The sequence below is a fragment of the Girardinichthys multiradiatus genome, chromosome 3 (genome assembly GCF_021462225.1).
Source record: "Girardinichthys multiradiatus isolate DD_20200921_A chromosome 3, DD_fGirMul_XY1, whole genome shotgun sequence".
Lineage (NCBI taxonomy): Eukaryota > Metazoa > Chordata > Actinopteri > Cyprinodontiformes > Goodeidae > Girardinichthys > Girardinichthys multiradiatus.
The window spans coordinates 18,467,846-18,491,925 of NC_061796.1; the positions used below are offsets into that span (position 1 = coordinate 18,467,846).

Here is a 24,080-nt window from a genome sequence, read left to right on the forward strand (position 1 = left end):
TATCTTTTTAGATTGTTCAATGATAAAATAAATACGATAAATATAGAGCATAATAATATACATTATTATTAAGTCACAAAAACTCGCATTTTGTGTGTTTATGTAGGGAACAAAGAAATGATGCATTGCAATCTTACGGAATCAGAAAATTACATATTTCAAATTGAAGCAACAGCTCAGACTGATAGGTTTATGATATGCGCAAGGTTTGCAGGATTTACACACAGGATTCTGTGCAATGAAAAGAAATGTGACAGAGCAAATGAGCGTTTCTTCATATCTTGTAGGGAAACTTTAAGATTTGTCCCAGTGTCCCTGTCTCATTTAACATAAAAAGATCACCCCAAACACGAATAATGCTTTAAATTTAATTTATTCCAAAAAAAACAAAAACATCTATTTAATAATTAGGAGTGTATCATTGTCCTCTCAGACATCATGACGTATAAACACACATACACAACTTCTCCAACGGAATGCGAAATATCATCATCATCTTCATCATTTACAGCTTCTTTACAACGCATATGACCGCAAACAATATCTACATTTTCTTTCTCTGGTAATACATCCTTAAATAAACTGGAAGCTGCCTGGTGCTTCCGAAGAGCAGGTCGAAAAAAAAGTGCAAATTTAAGTACAGAGTCATGTTCGGAAAGAAAGGGTTGGGCGACGGAGCGGGTCCTAAGAATTATTTTGCAGCTTAACGGGGGAGATGGTTTGTTTTTAAAGTGCAAAAACAGTTTAAAATGGAAAAAGAGGATAGGAATCACGATAAACACAACAAAAAATAAGTTGGGAGTCACGTTTATTTTCAAAAACAGTGGTTCCGAATGAATGTGGGCCTTTGGGCTTGTAATTTTTGGATCAGGATTTTAATCTTTAACCAGAAACTGAGTTCAGATGGATTTTCCTCAGCAAAAATGGAGCAAACTTTACAATTAAGCCTCGTATTCAGCTTTGGCAGTTTCTTTTGTTTTGTTTTTCATAGTTTGAAATAAAAAGAATTGGAACCAATTACTGTTTGTTTTGCGCGCAGGTGGATTCAGCGTCTGTCTGAAAGAAAACAATGTTTTTGGTATCGTTGAAATAAAAAGTTGATATGATGATTGGCAAAGAAAATAAAGGAAAACGGCTTCTGCATGAAGCAAACGTTGGATTTCTTTTTATTTATTCTTTTTATTATTAATATGGTGAGAAGCTTAAATCCAAAAGGCCTGCTGAAGGCATTCGGGGAAAAAACAGACTGATAAATACAAATTTTAAATAAGAATCTTGCATTTTCGATTTGAATATGTTGAAATTTATGGTTGTATTTTTTCGATTATATGTCACGGGGAAAAAAATGATCAAAAATGACATTTCTGTTGCAAATATTACTTCTTCTGGTGACTCGCTAAAATGTTCATGCAACACCAAAACCATATTTTTTCCTTAAATACTGAGTCTCTGACAGTGGCCGAGGGAGCGACTCAGTCATTGTTTTTGCTCGACTCCTGGTCGCTCTGGTCGTCGGTGAAGCACACGTCCACTTCGCTGTCGTTCTCGCTCTTGTGGTCAGCGTCCTCGAACGGGCCTCCCTGTTTGTCGTCCAGCTTCTTCAGAGTCTGTCCGGGGTGCCTGGACTTGACGTGCCGCTCCAGGTCCCGCCTCCGCACAAGCACCTTCCCGCAGAAGTCACACCTGTAGGGCGTGTTTCCCTCTGCGTGGAGCCGGATGTGTTTGTTCAGGTTGCTCGGGTCCCCGAAGGGCCTGAAGCACACCTTACACTTGAGCGGCTTGTAACCCGTGTGAGTCCTCATGTGGATCTTCAAGCCGTACTTTCTGGAGTACAGCTTCCCGCAGTAAAGACACAGGTGGCCTTTTTTGGGTTTGCCCGAACTAGTGGAGCCGGTGCTCCCTGCGGGAACGGAGTCTAGTCGCGCCCGGTTCTTCTCCGCACTAATCTCTGACAACTGCTGCGTGTGCATGGCGATCTCCCGGTCAATGTTTGTGATAGAGCCCAGGTCCTGGCTCAGAGGGGGTGCGCCAAAGTAGGGCATTGAGTCTGGGTATTTAAGCAGGTTGCTGAAGTGGAATTTTAGCGGGTAATAGGGTGAGCTGTAAAGAAGCTCCCCGTTATAAACGGTGAAGGGCATCAGCGGGATGTTGCAGTCTCCACTGTATGTCTTCACGCCGTCGAAGTGCGGAAGTGAGAACCGTTCAAAGTGCAGACCAGGGGTCATCTGGGAGTACCGGGACGACGACAAGCCGGCGTGCATCCGGCTCTCGACGTGCTTGAAAGCCGATGTTTCCTCCACGTGTGGCAGCAGCGGGAAGCCCCGAATGGGATTTGCGCACGGTATCATCTGAGATGTGGCGTCCGTGATAGCCGGTGCGCACTTTGAAGGGTGGTTCCCGGCTCCGTTCAGGCCCTCGCCCAGGTTGCGAATTGGTTTCATGTTCCCGATGAGCTTACTGATTCCGAGGCCACTCAGCTTCCCGCTGGCCTCCTCTCTGGTAGCCTCTGCGCCCTGAACTTTGGAGACTCCAGTCGGCTTGAAGGCGGAGCGCACGCCTGGATGGAAGCCCATGTTGCCCAGCACTGAAGACGCGGGACCCAGACCGAAAAGGTGTCCCTGGTTTCTGGCTGACGTTACGCTCATGTCGAGCGCCCCGTTCTGGTCCTCGGAGCTGCCTTTCTTTGACAGTTGGCCTTTGTTGCTCGGGAAGGGCGAGGAGGACACCGCCCGCCTGTTGGAGTCCGATGAGTAGCTGTGACTGGAGGTGTTAGGAATGTCTCCGGATTTTGGCGACCTGCTGAAGGACTCGGTACCCCTGGCCTGCTCGCTGCTCACAAACCTCCGCCCGTTGCTCAGAGCGCAGTGGAAGTGGATGTGGGCCTTCAGCGTGTTGGGGTATTTGAATATCCTCCAGCAGTACCAGCAGATGTAGCGCTCTTCACCTGCAGAGAGAACACGGTATTTATAATGAGGTCAATGCAGATCAACCAGGACAAAGTAGAGCCAAATAGTTTTGTAACATGGGCAAAGACATAAGCGATCTAAGCTGTTGCTTGCAGAGAGGAATCTTCATAGATGGGTTTTGTTTGCCAGTGGCAATTTTTCATATGAGCCATAAAGCTCACTGCCCAGGGCGGCAAGGCAAAGGGGGCGGCTCAAACAAGTGTTGCACCCAGAACGCCATCTCTGGTGTGTATTTGCTTGTCCAGTCAAAGGTAAGAGAGCACCCTTATGTGGTGTGTCCAATGGCTCTCTGAATATGCTATCTGATTTTCAGCACTTTATGCTGTTAAATTAAAGGACGTTTTTACAGTTTTTAAGTTATCCAGAGTGTATCAGTTCAAATTATAAAATACTTAGGACTGATCAAAGCTGAACTGGATAATTCCACACTGAACAGATATTCCTTAGAATACCAGTAAAGACTGCTGAAACCATTAAGGGGCTCGCTCAATGCGCCATTTGGGTCAGAACCGCCACTGATGTTGATCATAATTTAATGCAGCTAAATTATTCATTTTTATATCAGTGCTGGAGTTTCTTTTTATGCACAATGGGGCCGCAAAAAAAAAAAAAAAAAAGAATAAATAAACGACAAATTTATCATTTATTGTGAGCAAGACTAATGAAGCACGACCCCTCCTTAAACACTCTACTGAGACTGTACTGAAAAGCTGTACATTAGACATGACAGTCCGATCAGTAACGCAGATTAATTTGAAAATTAGTTACTATTTATTTAGAAAATCACGTAAATTATATTAAGGGAGCGGAGAATTATGTGAATTTATTTGTTGTTTTAATAGTACATCAAGATGTCTTAAACGCAAGCCTTGATTATTTAAGGGAAATAAGCGTCAAGGTTGGTTTCTAGGTGTGGTTTTACCTGGAAATTCTGCTTAGGGCCCCAACAATCTTGGACTGGTTCTGCTCTATAATTAAATTTTTCTGCGCTTAGAAAACCGTGGGTAAATATAAAATAACTGTTTTATTAACCTGTAAAAACTTACAGTGTTCTCTATAGTTCATCAGAAAAGTTAATAATAAGTCACATTATTAGACTGATTAAAACAAAGAGATTTTTATCCCCCTGCTGCACATCATGGTTAACGAAATCTGTTCCTAAGATCTGGTTCCAAATGGTAATAGACTCCGGGAACGATAATGGCCCCCAGTCGGGCCCTCAAAAGATAATATAGATGTAATGATTTTGTAATCCTCATACGGGCTATTGTTTATGATCACCATCAAAAAGGCAAACGCCCTGCCCAATCTGGCGCTCCGAAGCCGGGTCCTTTGAACGCGGCCCTTTCCCTCTCTGCGCTTTTTCCCGTGGAAGTGACAGCAGCTGTTGCTTGAAATCGCAAGTCTTCAGAAACAATGGCGCAGGCCCATCTGTTGACGCCTCGATAATGGGGGGAGAGCGCGTATGTCCAGGAGCGCACAGAGAGCGCGCTGCGCCACAGAATCCGGCCAATATACACCCCACATAAAAGTTCGCATTCATTAGGCCACAATACCTTAACGCAGCCACCTAATTCAGCGTGAAGTACTTGTTTTTGAATTATTTGCTTTTGAATACATGAATATTAACGACGAGGGGACATTCGTTAACCTCCAATGAGCAACTGAATCGCGGGCCTCCTCTTCCTCTATGCTCACCGAGACGCATCAATTCCTGCTTTAAATTGCTTTTTTATTCTGAGTATCAAGCACCGTAATTACTTCACAATATTTTTCTTTTTTTTTACCTGGTGTGATCATATCAGGCGCCGCGGTTTTTTATGAACCAACCAACAGAGGGGCCTTTCCAGTTCGGAATAAAATGTCTAATCCAAATTTATGGTCTGATGACGAAATTCCTATCTGTTGATAATCTCCTCTGTAACAGGATTAGGCTCAGATGAGTGTCTCTTTTACAGAGCAGAGGCATTAATCCCCAAGCACAAACAACGGATTAGTAGGCTGAACAAGAAGATTAACCAGGGAAAAGGATCATCCTCATAAACCCTGTTTATTTTATTGGTTTGCGTGCAGTGTATTGTCCAAGTCAGGAGGGCTGATGACTGGTCAAACATCCCTAACAGTTTTTCCTTCTCTTCGTGTATATGAATTTTTTTCGATGTAAATTTATTTTACTTATCCATGAACTAAACTGAAGCAACGAAAAGTCATAATTTATCTTGTTTATGCATAAAATAAGTAAATAAAAAACAATAAATTAATGGCATAACACTGACCAGCTGGGAAAACGACCGGCTGCAATAAAACGAGGAAATTGCGGATATTCACTAATTGCGCAAAGACGCGCCATGACCTTTGCTGTTCAATATTATTATTAAATCAGTCTCGTTTACCTTTTTCGTCGTGCGTGGGAGTGGCCGTGGTGGGGATGTCGTACCACTGGGCAAGAGCGTTGGAGTACCAGACACTGAGCTCCTCTCCTGCTGGGATTTCTCTCAGGACGCGGTAGAAAATCTAAATAATCATAAAAACAATACAACATAATAAGCGAGGAAATGTGGCGAAATGTGGCACGAGGAAGCACAGAAAAAAAGTGTGACGTGGTGGCATTAAAATTCACCTGTCCGCCAGGTAAGTCCGACACTGCCTCCATGTTTTGTTCCTGGCTGTTCCGTGCGGCGCGGATGAGTCCGATCCAGTCTGGCACAGGACAGCCCGACTCGTCCACAAACTCTCCGCGTACCAAGCGGATCTGAGCCAGGAGAGGGGAAACAAGTTGGCAAATCCGAAAACACTAAAGGCCAAACAAAGTCACACCCGAATGTAACCTACATTAATATTAAAGTGGTTTTATTTTATGCGTTTTCTCTCTTCGAGTTAAACAAAATTGATTTTATTTAAGATTATTAAATTAACATTTCATCCAACAAGTTTTTTGCCAAATCTCGCGACTTTCTGTTTGCAGTCGGAGTTGGAGGTGATGCGGCCGCTGTTTGGAGCAAAGCGCGCTTAACGCGTCATTATGCGCTCTGCTGATAATTTCCTAAAGAGAGCGGCACACGGGCCTAATTGACTTGATATGGGAAACGAATTTGAAGAGTGTCAGAGCGTTTCTAAACTGTTCGAGGACATTAGGGATCGAGGCGTGACATTTGACACAGAGATTGCACCTGATGATCCCCCCCCCCCCCCCCCCCCCCCCCCCCCCCCCCCCAAACCCCGCAAACCCCCGGGGCCACGCATTTAGACGCATCAATCACGGCCGCTGACAGCTTCTGCGATAAGAGCGAACACTGGTACAGGCGAAAAATGCGCAATTTTTGCAAGGAAAATTGTTGCCGGTCTATCTGATTTTTGTACTTTCTAATTATTATAATATAATATAATATATTTTTACCATTTGAATTTTTAGAATATTCCCAGCACAATGCGTGTGCGTGCAGCTGAATAACTCATGTCGTTTGTTTGCTTTTGAGCATTTTGCCTCTTAACAAATTTTCGCTGCCCGCAGGCTGAGGCCCGGACCACACGGGCATCTTTTTGTGGCCGGATTCCCTTAACAGTAAACGGCTCATCGGGATAACAGGCCCGGCAGGCTGTGATATGAGGGCGCATAGTCCCACTCCGCACAGCCGGACTTCCCATTAATGGCCGGTTAAGCTGACAAGTCGGTCACTAATGGAGCTCAATTATTTCTAACCTGACAGGCCAAACCAATTAATAAATCCCTGCTCAATGAAGTTGACATGTCAGCTAATATATAAGAGTTTCAGACTTACTTTTTTCTTGGGTCCAATTTCCTTGCGGTCCGACACGTACTTTCCCAGTTTGAAGATGCTCGGCACCGGTCCTATCCGGAGCCCAGTCGGGATGCTGCAGTCCGCAAACACACTGACGGTGGTGGACCCCCGGGTGGCTTGCATGGCGCGGGGTGATATCAGAACCATGAAGACTGATGGAGACCCGAATGTGAGAGAGCGCGCATGCAGTGAGGAGGAGGAGAGGAGGAAGATGAGGACAGGCCGATGTCCGCCCTCAAAGTGACGCGGTGGCGTTATGCTCTCCGGCTTTTCTAGTGATGGAGCAGGGTAAGGTACCTCCACCCCTCCACCACCACCACCACCCCTGACACCCCTCTCTCCACCTCTCCACACACACACACACACACTCAAGATTATCTGTGGATGCAATGAGAAGAATAACTGGATGTTGCAGCACAGAGGTGACGCTGGTTGGCGTGGGTGGAGGGTGGAGGAGGGGAGTGCTCCAGAGTTTGCAGCAGCGCGAAGAAGGTGTGTGTGTGTGTGTGGTGTGTGTGTGTGGGTGTGTGTGTGTGTGTGTGAGCAAGTGGTGAGTGTGAGAGAGTTGGGCTCTCCCAGCAGCTGTGTGCAGAGGGAAAACGGGCCGGGCCAGCTCACATGGAGACTTTCCCTCACTCCACCGCATAATGAATTGCTCCAAAACGGTCAAGAGACACAAAGAGCCCGGCGACCCTTCCCATCCCCGAAATCCAATTTGTCAAGGCCAGAGAAAAGAGAGCGCGGAATCAAAGGTCCAGAGCGGCCATTAATCCTCAGCATGTGGCTTTGTCCTCTAGACAGTTCCGATATTTTCACCGACAAATCCACTGTATAATTTCCCCATAAATCCTCACCCTTCTCCATTCAGGTTTTCTTTGGCTATACTTTAAATCTACTTGGCTGCCATTCTTAAGGCTTCTGCATACTTCAAAGGGCTCCTCTCCTCCACCCCCACCGCCCTTCCTCCTCCTTTTTTTGTCGTTAGTGTGAACAAAAGGAGCAGGAAAGTTTAGAGGACTTGTTAACTTCTATTGACTCTCGGCGTGTGCCGGGTTGAGATCGGGCAGGTACTGAAAGGGGAGGACCAGCAGCAGGAGGAGAGGCACGGAGAGAAAAAAATAACATCACCATCTTCCCAGCGCGCACACACACGCAGGTACTTGTGGTTTTCTTGTCTCCTCGTACAATGTGTTCAGCTGTTTTATTCTGCTCTTTGACAAAGACAAGGAGGAAACACTCATTGTTTGATGTTAACAAACCCATCTAATATAGAACATGAGTTACAGTTAAAAATAAAAAATAAACATTCGATGTTAAGATGGATCTCCGACTGGTTTGTTAACGTTATTGTGATTTGAATGGCTGTTGCATAAAAGTTTCCATCAATGCATTAAAAATCTGCAGCAGCATATTGTGAACGGATAACATAAAAATCGTCTAAATGTAGCAAATTTGCTGTTAAAACAACAACAAAATATATCATATACCGTATTGCTTTCATATCTGGCATAACAACAATCTCAAAATATAAACAAGTAGTTGATGATTTAACACCACGCTCTATAAATGGGGTAATAAGTCCGGATTGGCCATTAGAGGACTGACATAGAGGTTCGATTGACAAATTAATTGGTTGATGGATCGATGTGTTTTGCAATTAACTTGAGAAAAAAAAATCCTGGGCTGCCTAACGTTCCTGAGCTGTGAAAACTATTTATTTATTTGCTATATTTGCAATAGTTTGCATGGTGAGTCGTTGTTTCATTATTCAAAGGTTTATATCGAGGAATATTTGTGAATAAAACAAAAAGACGAAAATCAGTTGAAGCATCACTACGTGTGCTTTCAAGGAGGCCCTCTGGTTTAAAAATAGCCGTCAGAACAACTGCTGCTTTGTTTTTTTACTTACGCTGACGAACCTAAGAGAATGGGTTATAAAAATCCACCGAGTTAAAAAAAAAATAAGTGTGATGAAGATGAGAAAGCCTGATTTAATGTTTTGTGTCGGGTCAGAGAGGATGAACAACAACCTGTGGGCGGTCAGTCCAGACCATGACAATGTTGACCCCTGACCTGTCCACTCTGGCCTCCCACTCTGTGTCTTAACTAAAAGTATGTTTTCCATTAAAACTAAAACCTACTGCAGAATCAGGAGACGTTATACACTATAAAAAAAAAAAAAATTGGAGTTTATTAGATTTTAGTGATACAAACAGTAACAAATCCTATCAAAACATTTTCATTGTAATTTCACAAATGGTTCATTCATGTGATCCACAGAGAACAGTAAGGCTGATATATTTATACGAGTTTTATTGACTGTGTATATCAGCTTAGTTAAATGTTAATAATTATTATAAAGCTTGGTTGATAAAGTTTCTGAGTTGGAACAAGAATTTAACATTGGATCCATTTTAGCTGTTTAGTCCTTGCCAATGGACATCTTAACTTTGGTTGTCAGGGAGGTTTGCTAGAATAGATTTAAATGTTTTAGTAGTTTTTCACTAACGTTTCAAGCTTTAATAACAAACTAATTGCTATATTTGTCTGTTTTGAATGCAAGACAAGTGAGGGCTTAACTTTTTTTTTTGCAGCGGGGAGGTCATTATGTTTAAAAAGTGTGTAGAAATTTTAATAGATTTATTGCATTGTCTTTTAGCTGGTAAAATTGTATAATTTCTATTCATAAATATTGATTATAGCCTAGAAATTATACACAGTGTTATGTCAGTTGTATCCATTTAATTCTAACAGTTGGGTTTTTTTTTTTTTGTATTATTGAATTTAAAAAAATGTAGAGTTGTATTTGATTTATTTATCTGTATGCAACCCTTTGTCATACTCCACATTCTCCTCCCTGTGCTCTTTCAAACCGTCAGAACGACACGCGAACAATCTCGTCAATGGGCACAATGTTTGCGCCAGACTGAGCGGAGGGGTTATTTATTAACGCCTGGCCTTTTGCGACTGGTTCCCATCCCATGTATCCCAGCGCTGCTTTCAGGTCCACAGTTAAATTAATTCATCTCCTACAGGATGGGCTGAGGGGTTGGAGGAGAGAGAAAGAGGGGCCAAGACGTTTCCTTTCTGTTTGCGGAGAAGTCGCTGGGGTGAATTCCCGGCGCACAGTGAGCTGCGGAGCCCCGAGGAGCGGCTAAAAGACTCGATGTGAGAGGGAAGGCAGTATTGGGAGCAAATGGGATGGAAAATTAAATGAGATGAAATGGTCTCACCAGGGGTATTGTTCATCCTCCCTATTATGAAAAAAGACATTAATTACATGCTTGGATCTTTATTCGGGAACAATATTGTGGAGTCAATTAAAAGCGTTTCTTATACATGAGTTCAATCTCTGTAATGAACTTAAATAACGATGTGAGAAGAATCGAAGCTGGGAGAAGGAGGACGACGTTTTTATGGGCGGCTCTTTCCTCTCTGGCCAGCCTCCTTTTTTACAAGGGGAGGGAAATTCAACTGTCTAAACGGTGGGGCTCACTGATTTAACTGGTTGGCCCATTAATGAGCCATGAATATAGAGGAACAACCTGCCTGCAAAGCAACGCGGTAAATACAGAGAGCAATGCCCCACCAGGGATCTCCATTCATGCTCCTTGACTGCGGGGCTTTACTTCACTTGTGCCAAAGGTTCACCACCACCACCACCTTTCCTGTTTTGCCTTTATTGGCCTTCCATTTGGGACTTTTCTGAGCTGCAGAAGAAAACACATTTTTTATGTCGACCCATAAACTTTTCTCTATTCAGGACTTGGAAGGGCCCAATCATTGTCTCTTTGCAGCGTGGCGCGTTTCTCACACATTCCCACGTTGCATAAATCCCTCCGCGTTTGTCCCGATCCGTTTATATGCCACACATCCATTTCTCTGCATTGAAACAAACAAAACCTAAATCTTAGGGCTTTTCGAACAACCATAACTTATTATCATTCACTTTAGTTCGGTCTATTAGGAGAGAGAAGGGGTCGGAGGAGGAGGAATAACCAACAAAACTGATTCAAGACTTTGCATACATGGCCAGATTTAAATCAGTATTTCTGGATTAATGTAAACTTTACAGTAAAAAGGTCAAAATAAATTGGCCTGATTTTTTACAAGATTTCATGATCATTTTGCGCTTCCTGATTGTCCTCCAATATTAAAAAGGCTCAAAATAATTAGTTTGTGATTCATACATAAAATGTTACTGTAATGATATTAAACTTTGTAAATTACTGAAACATGGTGAAATGTAAACCTTTATACTGGCTCCTGACTGGAGCAATGAATGAATGCAACCTTTGCTAGAACCAACATCTTCAGGTAAAATTCATCCAAATGGTTAGGAACCAAAATAATGGAGCTAATGTTCAAATGAAACCATTATTGAACGTTACCATTTCAAATTAAAATGTTTAATTAAACTGTAAATGATTTTATTGGATAATATTAAATAATCTTAAAAAAAAATTGTTTCAGTGTGCTAGCAAGTTTAACTTTAACATTAGCTTTATTGCTAAAGGTTTATGCAAACACTGATTTATAAAATTCCTTAATATTTACTAAGTTGATATATTTTTTTCGTAATACCTTAACCCTTTCCTTGGCAAAACGAGAATAATGGTTGTTTAAACCAAGTTTTTAGTCAAAATTCAAATGAAAATGTCTTGGTAGGATTTGTTACCAAGAAGAGTAGCTGATGTTGTATACTTAATATTATTGAACAATGCAATTCTAAACTATAATGCTTGAATAAAATGGAATTTATTTTATTGGCTCATATTTTATACCCATCAAATGTAGCTTGCTAGCAGGTTTGGATTTGCTTTAGTGCTTCCAGGTAAAACTGGATGCAAACTTTAATTTTGCAGGCATTTCTCAAGCACAAGCATGAAGCTTCAATAATATTTTAATACATTAAATGGTTAATATTTAATACCCTCCAAAATTCCTTTTTATATTGCAGAATAGCAAGTTTGGCTTTAGCCTCAGTCGCTAAACCAGTTAAAGCTGTTTACAAGTTGAGGGTTTTTCTTCCAGCACAGAAACGGTCACAGCCACAAGTTTTTAAAGTTGGCTAAGTTGATTTATTAATTCACAATTACATCACACAAAGGAGAAACACATCTGACTGAACTAAGATGCTCAGGTAAATTCTGAATGACATTTAAATAGTTTTATTTGCACATATTTTATGCTCCCAGATTTAATGTCTTCCTTTTTGAGCCCAAACCATTGACTTAAAGGTATTTTCCTCCCTGAGAATCTTGGGGCCTGCGTCCTGCAGAACCAGACCAGCTGCCTGGGTGCGGGTGGGACATTAGCGACGCGTTTGAATAGTAATTATGCTTGTATGGGACTCCCACCAGATGACATGATTGGGATCTTAAGGCCAGACTAATATTCAAAATCGCATTAGAGAGCGGCCGAATAAACGGCACCTGATTCAACGCTGTTCATGCGTGATTTCATTCAAAATGTCTCCTCTCTCTGTGTTTTTTATCGCCTCCTTGAAGTGGGCTGCACCGCGTTGGCATTCAAAGTCTGAAAGTTTTTTATTTTTTCTCTCCAGCCTATTCCCTCACTTAAACCCGCTTCCTCTCGCATGAGGAGACGCGGATAAAGACGCCTGAGAAGTTGCGTGAATTGATATGTTTCGGTGTTTCCTTATAAATTCATACCTTTTCTCACTCGAGCGCCCCAGAAAGCAAATGTCACTCAGGCCGATTTTCTCTGCTGTCCGGCGCATTTAGCGGCAGATCTATTTAAAGGAGTTCATTCCTAGGCAAATGTATGCAGGCATGGCTGTGCGTGAATAGAGCAGCGTGTCAGCCGACCCTAATTGGGATTTAGCCACCCGGAGCATGTGCACAAAGTGACAGAAGATGGCAGGTTTCAAAGGAAAGTCTCAACTTTTGCCCTCCTTGGAGAACATTCCGAGTAAATCAGTATGTTTCTCATGGGATGAAGGTTATTGACCCAGAGTGTGGGTTGTTTCTGCAACCTAAATGTGAGAGCATAACTATAATGACAAAGAGCATGTTAAGAGACACGCAGCTTTGACTTCCATCTGTCTGACTGAATATGATGAAAAATATTGACCAAAATGTACAATTTCCGTTTTGAAAAATTCCATAATTTCTTATTTTTCCGGGGTTATATAGAATTAAAAGATAATAAAAGTAGCAATATGATCACATGTATTTATTTAACAATTGCATCAAATATTTTGCTTCATTTCAAAAGATGCATCAGCGGTAGCTGTGTGCACAAAATGTGACAATTTGCGTCCAGGACCAAGCTACACGTACTGTCTGTTAATTCAGTCGCATTGTTTTCCATAAAGTGGCATCCGGCTCCGTGAACTTAAAAACCAGACCGGTATATTGTTATTTATGCACGTCTTTCAGGTTGGTTGCACATTCCTAACACGCTGCAACAAAATGTCATCTAATGGCTGCACCGTCTCCAGACTCCTCATTATACAGGCCTATGTCTGCCACTGACAGTTCTGGGTTCGAACTAATTGACTCTTCAGAGTTCAGGTGGGATGATCTTGTGGAAGTGACGCCTGAGAGAAATGTTGATGAAATCTGCACGATAATCTTACAAATGATTTAGGCAACATTATGTTGTATTATGCAACGAGGAGCTTGTACATTCAATGGATCCAACAGTGCGGTTATAATGTGTTCTATATATCTTTCTTTAAATCAAACCATGCCCACTGCAAAGCAACCTAAGCTGCTGTTTAGTGCCCCCCCATGCCAGCAGGAGGGCCCCCTAGAACGATGAACGATTGACCTTTTTCACACAGAATGTTAATTTAGGTTCAGATTTAAGACTGTATGCATTAATGGATGAAGTAAATTCAAAACTCTTTCAAGATTAAAATTCGGATTAAGTTACAATTAAAAAGAAATTACAGTTGTAGTAGTTGCAGTTATTTGGAAGAAAATTTTATAGTTTCAGTTATGTTCGCCGCATAATTCAATGCAGGCAGACAATTAATTTCCTCTGCTTCGGTTTGTAAAAGAGTGTCATTTTATGTGCACTGTAACTGCAAATGATTTTTAAAAATAAATAACAATGTTCAGTAAAGCACCATGCTAGGGTAGATTCTCAGTCAGCCAGGACATGGAAATCCATCAGTAGAAGCTGACTGGACTTCTTCTCATGTTTCAGCATGGATGAACTGAAGAGGGTTTTTGGATGAGAGTCAAAACATCATCAAGAAACAAGAGAAAATAGGTTCAGTTGCCTTCTTCTAAAGCATTTAGGATTGTAAGCACCACTGAGTCAACTTGAGTCAATAATAACTACCAGACCAAAACGCATGCCAGCAAAATAATTCTGTCTCCAAAATGTATTTATTTGATGAAACATATGAAGTAACTAGGTATAGAGCAAAGTAAAATACATTTGATTGGCTTAGCAATCATGAAACAAGGGCGAGGGGGGGTGGGAAGGGGTGGAGGGGGGTTTAAATGCACAATACACAAACAATCAAGCTTGGAGAAATGAAGAGATATTAGGGGGATGCTTGGTTGTTGGTCAGTGGGGTCTTCATTGAAATTGGGCCCATAAATCTGCTTTTCACTCTATATGCAATTATCAGTAGGCTCTGATTTAACTAAAATAATATATATTATTTTCCTTAATTTTTGGATAAACTGTGTTTCTATTTAATTGTGACTGAATAGTAATGCAAACATTTTGTGAATAAAAAAGATGATTTCTTTACAAGTAGTGAAACAAAATAAAGGATTTTTTTTTTTTGCAGTCTGGTCCTTTTCCTGTTGGACTTAAACCTGAGGCAAAAACATAAACCTTTCTCATGTCTCTGTTATTGTACAATCATTTTACAACACAATAAGAATTCTGCTTTTTATGATTTGGGTAATAAAAAATAACAACAATTATTAAATGTACAAATGAATGATAGCCACAGAAATCGCTCTCTGCCCTAACATTGATCGGCTAGCTCTTGGGGTTTGTTGCATTTCTCCATTCTCTGCCCCAGAGCCGGACGCTAACTGTGTTTGGCATATGATGCCCAGATCCAATCTCTCCCAATCAACAGCAGGAGAAAGAGGTGTGGATGTGGATGGAATGAGGACAGAAAACGGCTGTGAGCCATCACTTCTTGCAGTACAGAATATGAGTGACTGATTCTTCAGCCCACTGGAAAGTGTCAGGACATCCCCCATGACCCTCAGGTGTCTCTGGCCCTGTTTGGCTGTTTGGCTGTTCCCTCACAACTTGCTCACCCTTTTCCCACTCTTAATCATTCCACAGCAACATACAGGGCTCTGCAGAAGTACTCACACCCCCCCCAAGTTTGTTTCTATTTCTGTCACGTTACAACCACAAAGCAGTGCAAAACTGTGAAGTTAAAGGAAAATGACAGTTTTCAAAAATTTTACAAATAAAAATCTACAAAATCTACAAAGAAATTGGTTTGCAATTGTATTAAGCCTCATTTTCTCTGATACTCCTAAATAAAATCCAGAGCAATCAATAGCCTTCTAAAAATAATTTTACCTCGGCATTATGTCGACCAAGGAATACACTAGACAAACCATGACTAAAGTATTGGATAATTTTAAAGTAAATATTCTCTCACAGTTCAATCCATTGTCTGTATGTGGAAAGATCGAGGCACAACTGCAAACCTGCCAAGACATGGTCGTCCACCTGAACTGACAGGCCAGGCAAGGAGAGCATTAATCAGAGAATTAGCCAAGAAGCCCACGGTGACTGAGGAGCTGCAGAGTTTTACAGCTCAGGTGGGACAATTTGTTGAAACTGTTTGCCATGCTCTCCACAAATCTGGCCTTTATGAAAGAGGGACAAGAAGAAAGGAATTGTTCAAGTCATGAGACATCCCCATGCCAACATGTGCTACAGTCAGATGAGAAAAAAATTATACTTTTTAGCCTACATGCAAAATTCTATGCATAGCAGAAAATTGACAGTGTACATCACTGTGCAGGAGAGCTGAACGGAAATGGAAGAAGGACAAGTTACAGGTGTCCTTCCAGATGTTGAGAGATTGCTGGCGTTCCTATCAAACAATTGTGAAAACTGCAAAAAACAAACGTTTTTCGGATATTATCGCCTCTAACTACAACAATCCTCGGATTCTTGTTAAAACCATTAACTCTGTTCTTAATGTCCCTCAATCAGCGGGTCTGGAGAACTCGACTGAACTGTGCAAGAAACTTTCGAGCTTTTTTATTAACAAGGTTGCGAGCATTAGGACCCTTACCAGCCCTCCTTCTCACAACCCTTCCATCTCTTGCACACACACTGCTGTTTTTAATCAGTTCAAGTTTGTCACTCTGCCTCTCTTAAAAGAGATCACTGGTCATATTAAAGCGGTTTTCCCTTTCGTGGCTCCCTATATTATATATAGCAGTTTGATAAATGGTTACAGTGCCTTGCGAAAGTACTCGGCCCCCTTGAACTTTTCAACCTTTTGCCACATTTCAGGCTTCAAACATAAAGATATAAAATAAAAATTGTTTTGTGAAGTATCAACAACAAGTGGGACACAATCGTGAAGAGGAATGACATTTATTGGATGTGTCAAACTTTTTTAACAAATAAAAAACTGAAAAGTGGGGCGTGCAAATTATTCGGCCCCTTTACTTTCAGTGCAGCAAACTCACTCCAGAAGTTCAGTGAGGATCTCTGAATGATCCAATGTTGTCCCGAATGACTGATGATGATAAATAGAATCCACCTGTGTGTAATCAAGTCTCCGTATAAATGCACCTGCTCTGTGATAGTCTCAGGGTTCTGTTCAAAGCGCAGAGAGCATCATGAAGACCAAGGAACACACCAGGCAGGTCTGAGATACTGTTGTGGAGAAGTTTAAAGCCGGATTTGAATACAAAAAGATTTCCCAAGCTTTAAACATCCCAAGGTGCACTGTGCAAGCAATCATATTGAAATGGAAGAAGTATCAGACCACTGCAAATCTACCAAGACCCGTCCCTCTAAACTTTCATCTTGAACAAGGAGAAGACTGATCAGAGATGCAGCCAAGAGGCCCATGATCACTCTGGATGAACTGCAGAGATCTACAGCTCAGGTGGGAGAGTCTGTCCATAGGACAACAATCAGTCGTACACTGCATAAATCTGGCCTTCATGGAAGAGTGGCAAGAAGAAAGCCATTTCTCAAAGATATCCATAAAAAGTCTTGTTTAAAGTTTGCCACAAGCCACCTGGGAGACACACCAAACATGTGGAAGAAGGTGCTCTGGTCAGATGAAAACAAAATTAAACTGTTTGGCCACAATGCAAAACGATTTGTTTGGCGTAAAAGCAACACAGCTCATCAGCCTGAACACACCATCCCCACTGTCAAACGTGGTGGTGGCAGCATCATGGTTTGGGCCTGCTTTTCATCAGCAGGGACAGGGAAGATGGTCAAAATTGATGAGAAGATGGATGGGGCCAAAATACAGGACCATTCTGGAAGAAAACCTGTTGGAGTCTGCAAGAGACCTGAGACTGGGACGGAGATTTATCTTCCAACAAGACAATGATCCAAAACATAAAGCCGATGCTGATGACAATCAAATTTATATGCTAGTGAAACACGGAAAACAGTATTCTGTGAATCATTTTCTGTAATATATAGCTGAATTTAATGCATGGATGTATGGATGTCTTGGAATTCTTTGCATTTTAATGAACAAAAGGCGGAGGTATTGTTAATGTAAACCCAGTGATGTTTTTAAAGCCTATGCTGATCTGGGTCCTTTAACAGATTATGTGACTCAGACAGCAACAAACCTGGGTGTGAGACTGGACGGTGACTTTAAACTTGATGCACAGATGAAATCTGTAATCAAACCAGTCAAACCATTTCTTTCACAGCATGATTTTGAGATTTTAAGTCATGCTTTTATTACAACTTGGTTAGATTATTGCAACGGTCTTTATGTTGGGCTGAGCCAGTATTTAATTAATCGACTTCAGCTGGTTCAAAATGCTGCTGTTCGCTTTTTAACTGGTACAAGGAAACATCAACATATCACTCCTGTTTCTCTCCATTGGCTTCCGATTCATTTGTGTATTGATTATAAAGTTCTTTTATTTGATTTTAAGTGTTTACATGGTCTCACCCCTCAGTATCTGTCCGACCTGATTCAAAAGAATGTTCCCTCACGCTCTCTCAGGTTGGTTGATCACTTACTGTTGGTTGTTGTAAAGCCAAAGAAGAAGTTGAGAGGTGACCAAACCTTTTCAGTTGCTTCCCCCAAATTGTGGAATAAGCTGCCATTGCAAAATAGATAGGTAGACTCACTTGCTGTTTTTAATTCCTCTCTTAAAACAAACGTTTTCTCCTTGGCTTTTAACTCAGTTTGAGATGTTGGGTCTTTTTCTTTTACTCTTTTATTTTATTAATTTAACTATTTTTTTACATTGTTTTATATTGTTTTTATGTTTTATTAGGTGATTCCAGAACTATTGTATTTATGGTAGATCTGCTAAGCATATGTTTATTGTATTAGTTTTTTCAGTGTATAGCACTTTGGTCAACGGTGTTGTTTTTAATGTGCTTTATTATTAAAGTTGTATTATATTGCTTTACACTGAACACACTATACACACAGAAAACATAGTGGAGGTAGCATCATACTATGGGGAGGTTTTTATTAGTAGGGACTTGATGGGGAGAGATGAAACAAAATATCTCTGGAAAAAACTATACTTGACAGCATTCTCAGCCCTGAAAAAAATGCTTCATCGAAGAGATCAAATAAAGAAAGACAAGGTAACTGAATGCTGGTAATTTTATTTATGGCAAGTGAAAAACAAGAGGTGCGGGGGTTAAGCACATAAAAGTCGAGAAAGCACGGTGAGTGTTTCTAGTGAGCTATTTTGTCTGAAGGGTTCAGTGTAGCAAGGGGTCATTCATGGTTGTCTTGTCCAGGCCAAAGGGCAAAGGTCAGCACCCAAACATGGGGTTTTGGTCAGTGCAAAGCTTGGAGGGGAGTGGAGGTTTAAGGGCGAAAGGAGGTCATCAGGGAGTTTGTGTTCTTCAGTCGACGTCAGATTCATCTGCAGCACCAGTGATGGTGTAGGTCTGTTCTTGGTGGTCCATCTCCAGCACATCATCCTCCTTTTTAACTGTTCTATAGGGGGGGAGGAGATGACACAGCTTTATGAGTCAAAAGACCAGAGGAATACTCTGATGACTGGTGCACTTGCAGTTATACTCATATGATCCATCAGGTCAAATCAGTACTACCTAATCAGTTTGCTTACAGTTTCTGAGTTTGAGTCACGTTATTTCAAGAAGCTTTGTTCAAAACATTTGGAAAAGATACCTGGTGGTACCTTTACCTAATAAGCACTGTTCTTCTCTCTGTCAGCTCCACAGCCTGCTCCACATATGCCCCAGTGTTGACGTCATATCCACTTGATCCATAGCCAGTCTTGACACCACTTATGTCACCCTTCCCTCCACTGATTGTACCAACTCTACCAGTAGGACTCAGGCCACGGACTGTACTTCTATCTCCACCTATTCCACCATCAACCCCAGCACCCTTCCCCTCAATTGCACCACCTCTTCCAAATCCCGTTTCACTTGCATTTATACCACCCACTAAGCCTGAGATGTCACTATCCAAGCGTGCTCCAACTCTACTGCTGTCACCCATGCCTCTGGAACTAAATCCCATACCATGAACACCAGTTTCCAATCCAACACTCTTAACCTCAGTTTCACCACCATTTGCTCTTCTTACTCCAGTTTCAGCCACACCAATACCACCTGCTGAGCTCAAGATGTCCCCATCTGCACGTTTTTCAACTCCACTGCTATCACCAATGTCCCCAAAGCCAAATCCGACCCCACCAACACCAGTATTCAACTCTGCACCCTTGCCTTCCGTTTCACTACTGTATCCTCTTTTGAATCCAATTCCAGGTGCACCCATACCACCTGCTAAGCCTGGGACATCACCATCTGCACCAGCTGTGATTCCACTTCTGTCTCCCATAACCCCAGAGCTGAATCCTTCACTCCTAATATCTGCACTCAAACCTGGTGCCCCAAAGCTCAAACCCTCAGGACCAGTGCCTGAAACACCAGCACCAGAGCCAACTCTACCACCTTTACCAGGAGCAGGACCAAAGCTTCCAGAGCCTAAACTACTAGCACCAACAGCACTCATTCCTCCATTTCCACCATCAGTGCCAAGACTCCCATCACCTGCTCTGACACCTCCACCTCCCAGTTTTTGACCCCCATTCATGCCGGAAATACCTGCTCTACCAGCATAAACTTTCATATCACTGGTACCTTCAGCAGCTCTTCGATCACCAAGATCCCCAATGCCAGAGCCTGAACCCATGACTCCTGCAACCATACCCCCACTCACTCCTACACTACCCACCATGCCTCCAACTCCTCCGCTGCCAACTCCTATTGGTCCGCCACCCATACCACCAAGACCAGCAATGCTTCCTCCACTAAGGCTCACCCCAGCACCAATGGCGCTCATGCTACAGCTGGCAATGGAGAGGGATTTCATCATGCCAGTAAGCCGCAGGTCTTCCCCCTCAATTAACTTTCTGCAAAGAGAAAACAAAAGAATTTGTTTATCCCAACCTTTACTGAAATACACAGAAATAATAAAAGATTCTGGCTGTTTTGGTTGTACCTGTATGTTGTAATTTCAATCTCCAGAGCCATTTTGATGTTTAAAAGTTCCTGGTAGTCACGCAGGTGCAGGGCAATTTTCTCCTTGGTGGATTTTAGCTCAAGTTGTAGGGCCTCAATCCGAGCCTGTGGAAACAGATGTGCTAAAGTGGTCATGTGATGACTGTGGTGTGATTAGGTGTCCATCCTGAGACAACATGAGCCAACATCTACCTGTAGCTCCCCCAGTTCCTTCTTGTGCTTTTCTTGTTTCTCTCGAATCTGGGCTTCGAGGGCTTCATTTCTGGTCCTCATGGAGTCCAAGTCACGTTCTTTGTTTTGGATCTAGGAGTAATTTACCATGGAGGATGCAAAGCAATGGGCGGTAATACATATTTTAGAATTTCTTTGCTTGCATATTTCAAATTATGATACTTACATCCTTCTTGGCCCCAGCTATTTCTTCCCTGACACTTCGAACTTTGTCTACGTGCCTTGATGTCTTTTTGGTTATATCTTCAAACTTGTTTTTGTACCATGAATCCATTTCCTAAGTTAGGAAATCAAAATTATCTTTAGACATCTGTCTAAAAATGATGCAGATGTGGCCTTTAATTCCTAGCAGTGACTCACCTGAAGGTTTTTGGCTGCAATATCATCGTATTGGGTTTGGATTTGTTTCAAAGCGCTAGCCAGATCGGGCAGAGAGAAGGCACTCTCAGCCGAGACGTGAGCTGCATAGATCTGTTTCATGAGCTCTTCAATTTCCTACGCAAAATGGAGAAGTTTAGGAATCTGGGGGGCAATCGGGATATTTATTCTCCCACAGACATGTTATCAACCTGCTGATGGATCCGTTTCAAGAATTCAATTTCAACTTCCAGCTGCTCCAGCTTTTTCTCCAAAGTGATACGGGAAGAGGTGGCTTTGTCGACATCCTGGAGAAAGCACATCATTATAACATGTTTATGATTGCTAACTTATTGTCATAAGCAGCAGTTCTGGTTAATGATAAGGTGGTACCCACTGGACGGAAGGTTTCAATGTCTAACTCGGCCTTCTTTCTCAGATCCAAGGCCTCCTCGTATTTGATTTTGATAGCTTCTAGTTGACTAGCTGCAGCCTCCTTAGCAGCCAAGGAAATGTCCTGAACATAACCAGAAGAAGGTGAACATAAGGAGGTGTGCAGAATGTAGATCAGCCTCCTTTGCATTTCTGCTTTATGCCTTTCCTGTGTGTGTGTGTGTGTGTGTGTGTGTGTGTGTGTGTGTGTGTGTGTGTGTGTGTGTGTGTGTGTGTGTGCGTGCGTGTGTGTGTGTGTGTTTGTGTGTGTGTGACTTTGTGCCTCATCATCTGTGCATGAAGCATTACTGATGACAGCTGTACTCTAGGACACTTAAACTCACTGAGGCACCTCTCCATTTGCCTGCCAGAAATAGGCACGTTTACCAGGTAAAGGACCCTGAAAACACCAAGTTGACGTCTTGTAGTGTTGCTCCAGTAGAGCTTCTAAATCAGTGAGGTGTAAAGCTTTATGCCCTATTGAACATCTGAAATGTAGAAAAAAAAAGGAGTTGCAACATAAAATATTCTGCCTCACCCGCTGGACTCTCATCTGATCAGCAATGTTCTTCAGCTCCTTCAGCTGCTCCTCATAGAGCAAGCGCAGACCCGAAGGCTTCTCAAACCTGTTCTGGTAGACCTCAATCTCTGCTTCTAGTAGCTTGTTCTTCTGCTCAAGCAGTCGAACCTGTGAGCACATAAAAGGTCAGCTCAACTGAAATCAACCATCAGGCACATCTTTCTTCAGAAATGTAATTTTAGAGTGGCATGACAATTACAGCGTCAAGCCAAAGCAAATAAACTCCATGATCATTCTCACATTTTTTCACATTGTAACCACAAACCTTTAAATGTTTCTTAAAATCTCACATCATATTCCATTGTAAAGTCAGTTGTGTATATATGTACATTTAATAATCTATTCTTTATTATTGAGAGCAGAGGGTACTGAAGTCAATAGCGCAATAAAGCTGATTCTGATTCTCCCACCTGAGCCATGGTTCTCTCCAGCTCCACCAGAGTTACTATGAGCCTTTTGGGTGCTTCTTCGATCATTGCTCTCCTTAGCTGGGCTGTCAGTCTAGGTGGCAGGCCGTATTACGGTAGTGATAGTTTTCCAGTTCACATACACTTTTCCAGTTTTCCAAACCTTTCCACTTTTGCTTCATGGATAGAACATTGCTCTGTGGAATTTACAATGCTTGGAATATTATTTTGTTACCTAATCTTGTAACCTGGACCATATGGCAGGGGGGACAAACAATCGAAATTAGCCTTTGCTGCTGGGTGAACCTTTACAGAACAGTTGGATTTATACTGAGACTAACTTACACAGAGAGGCTCTGGTCCTTCATTAGGTGACTTTTACACCGACCCTTTCAGGTTTTTAATTTGTAAAAAAAAAAAGTGAAAACTTTCTTTCATTTCTCTTCTATCTTCTAGTTATGTGTTACTTTGTGTTGATCTATGGAATAAAATCTCAGTAAAATAAATTGAAGTTTTGGACTTTAAGTTGAACATAAAATAAAAAAGTTCCTCGCTGCAGGTATCTATTTCAGTTCTGAAAACTTTCTACCTTGTCGATGTAAACAGCCAGTCTGTCATTGAGGACGATCATCTCTTGTCTTTCACTTGTGCGAGTGCTGAGAAACTCCTGGTTCTCAGCTGCAGCGACATCCAGGTCTATGGGAGGTTCTCCACTGGGCCCAACACACACCATGGCTCCTGCACTTACTCTGAAAACACACATTAATAAATATCAACCCGTGAGTACCTTACAGCATATATTAATCGAGAGATGATGGGATAAAATATGCCATGCTGACTTGATGAGAAAAAATAATAATTCAGCCAAATTATAGTTTTGTGCTCTTACCCGAGTCCAGACATGCGTGATCTGTGTGCAGCAGACACAGTCCTTCGTCCCACTGAATCCAAACACATGCAGCTGGACTTGGCTCTAGCAGAGTAGCCGGCGGAGGCATGACGGACCTCTCTCCTGGTGGGGGATGGGCTGGACACCCTGACCTGGTAGGTTGAACTGCTGCTGTCCTCAAAGTGACGGCGGTAGGATGAAATTCTCTCCGGGCTGCGACTCATTCTGGTCGTCTGAAGGGTAATGCTCCGGCTGGCCCTGTCTGGAGTTTTACTGTAAAGCAGTTCCTCTTCTCTGTTCTTAATGTTCTCCTTGTCTGTCAGCTCAGAATCAGGTTTTATACCCCTACATTGCCATACATGCTGTCAGATCCAGCAGAACCGCCCAGCACATGAGCTAACAGCTGTGGAATCTCGAATCTCTGTACCAAAGAGGAATGCTCAGATTTCTGTCAGCAGTCTGTGAGGAGCAGAGGTGGGCTGGCAAAATAGTTCATGATGTCAAATGTTTCCTCAGAATACTCATTATGATCATATATCAGACTGGTTTTATTAGAAACTTCAGTAATCTATGGGTTGCAGTGCCACACAGTGTCTCAATGTCAGCAAAAAGACAGGCATGGATCCAGTGAGGCAGTCAGCCAGTAGGTGCAGCTCTGATGTGATGTGCTCTGATGGGATGAAGGACCTAATTGAATACTGAGCAGAAGCTAGA

General features: G+C 42.2%; 2 protein-coding genes across 3 annotated transcripts; both read right to left on the reverse strand.

The window, feature by feature from the left end:
- Positions 1-354: 354 nt before the first annotated feature.
- On the reverse strand, positions 355-7,068 carry prdm13 (PR domain containing 13). Its single transcript, XM_047360273.1, has 4 exons — positions 6,746-7,068; positions 5,587-5,718; positions 5,360-5,480; positions 355-2,944 (listed from the first exon to the last, which is right to left on the reverse strand). Exons 1-4 carry the CDS (start codon positions 6,911-6,913, stop codon positions 1,473-1,475), a joined length of 1,893 nt encoding a protein of 630 aa, XP_047216229.1. The 5' UTR covers positions 6,914-7,068; the 3' UTR covers positions 355-1,472.
- An 11,490-nt stretch (positions 7,069-18,558) lies between these two features.
- zgc:172323 (uncharacterized protein LOC564165 homolog) lies at positions 18,559-23,692 on the reverse strand. 2 transcript variants are annotated; one of them, XM_047359226.1, is made up of 11 exons: positions 23,367-23,692; positions 23,067-23,226; positions 22,029-22,178; positions 21,456-21,575; positions 21,271-21,366; positions 21,062-21,196; positions 20,868-20,978; positions 20,663-20,773; positions 20,451-20,575; positions 20,271-20,361; positions 18,559-18,914 (listed from the first exon to the last, which is right to left on the reverse strand). In XM_047359226.1, exons 1-11 carry the CDS (start codon positions 23,588-23,590, stop codon positions 18,906-18,908), a joined length of 1,332 nt encoding a protein of 443 aa, XP_047215182.1. In that variant the 5' UTR covers positions 23,591-23,692; the 3' UTR covers positions 18,559-18,905. The 2 variants fall into 2 exon arrangements, with proteins under 2 accessions (XP_047215182.1, XP_047215173.1); XM_047359217.1 differs by having other exon boundaries at positions 19,126-20,361; positions 23,367-23,688.
- Positions 23,693-24,080: the final 388 nt, after the last annotated feature.

Coding starts and splice junctions, on each gene's coding strand:
- prdm13 (XM_047360273.1), bottom strand. CDS start 6,913: ATGGTTCTGATATCACCCCGCGCCATGCAAGCCACCCGGGGGTCCACC. Junction 5,719..6,745: donor AAATTGGACCCAAGAAAAAA/GTAAGTCTGAAA, acceptor CTCCTGGCTCAG/ATCCGCTTGGTACGCGGAGA. Junction 5,481..5,586: donor CGGACTTACCTGGCGGACAG/GTGAATTTTAAT, acceptor ATGATTATTTAG/ATTTTCTACCGCGTCCTGAG.
- zgc:172323 (XM_047359217.1), bottom strand. CDS start 23,590: ATGAGTCGCAGCCCGGAGAGAATTTCATCCTACCGCCGTCACTTTGAG. Junction 22,179..23,066: donor TGGCTGTTTACATCGACAAG/GTAGAAAGTTTT, acceptor ATGTGCTCACAG/GTTCGACTGCTTGAGCAGAA. Junction 18,915..19,125: donor AGAAGAACAGTGCTTATTAG/GTAAAGGTACCA, acceptor CCCCCCCTATAG/AACAGTTAAAAAGGAGGATG.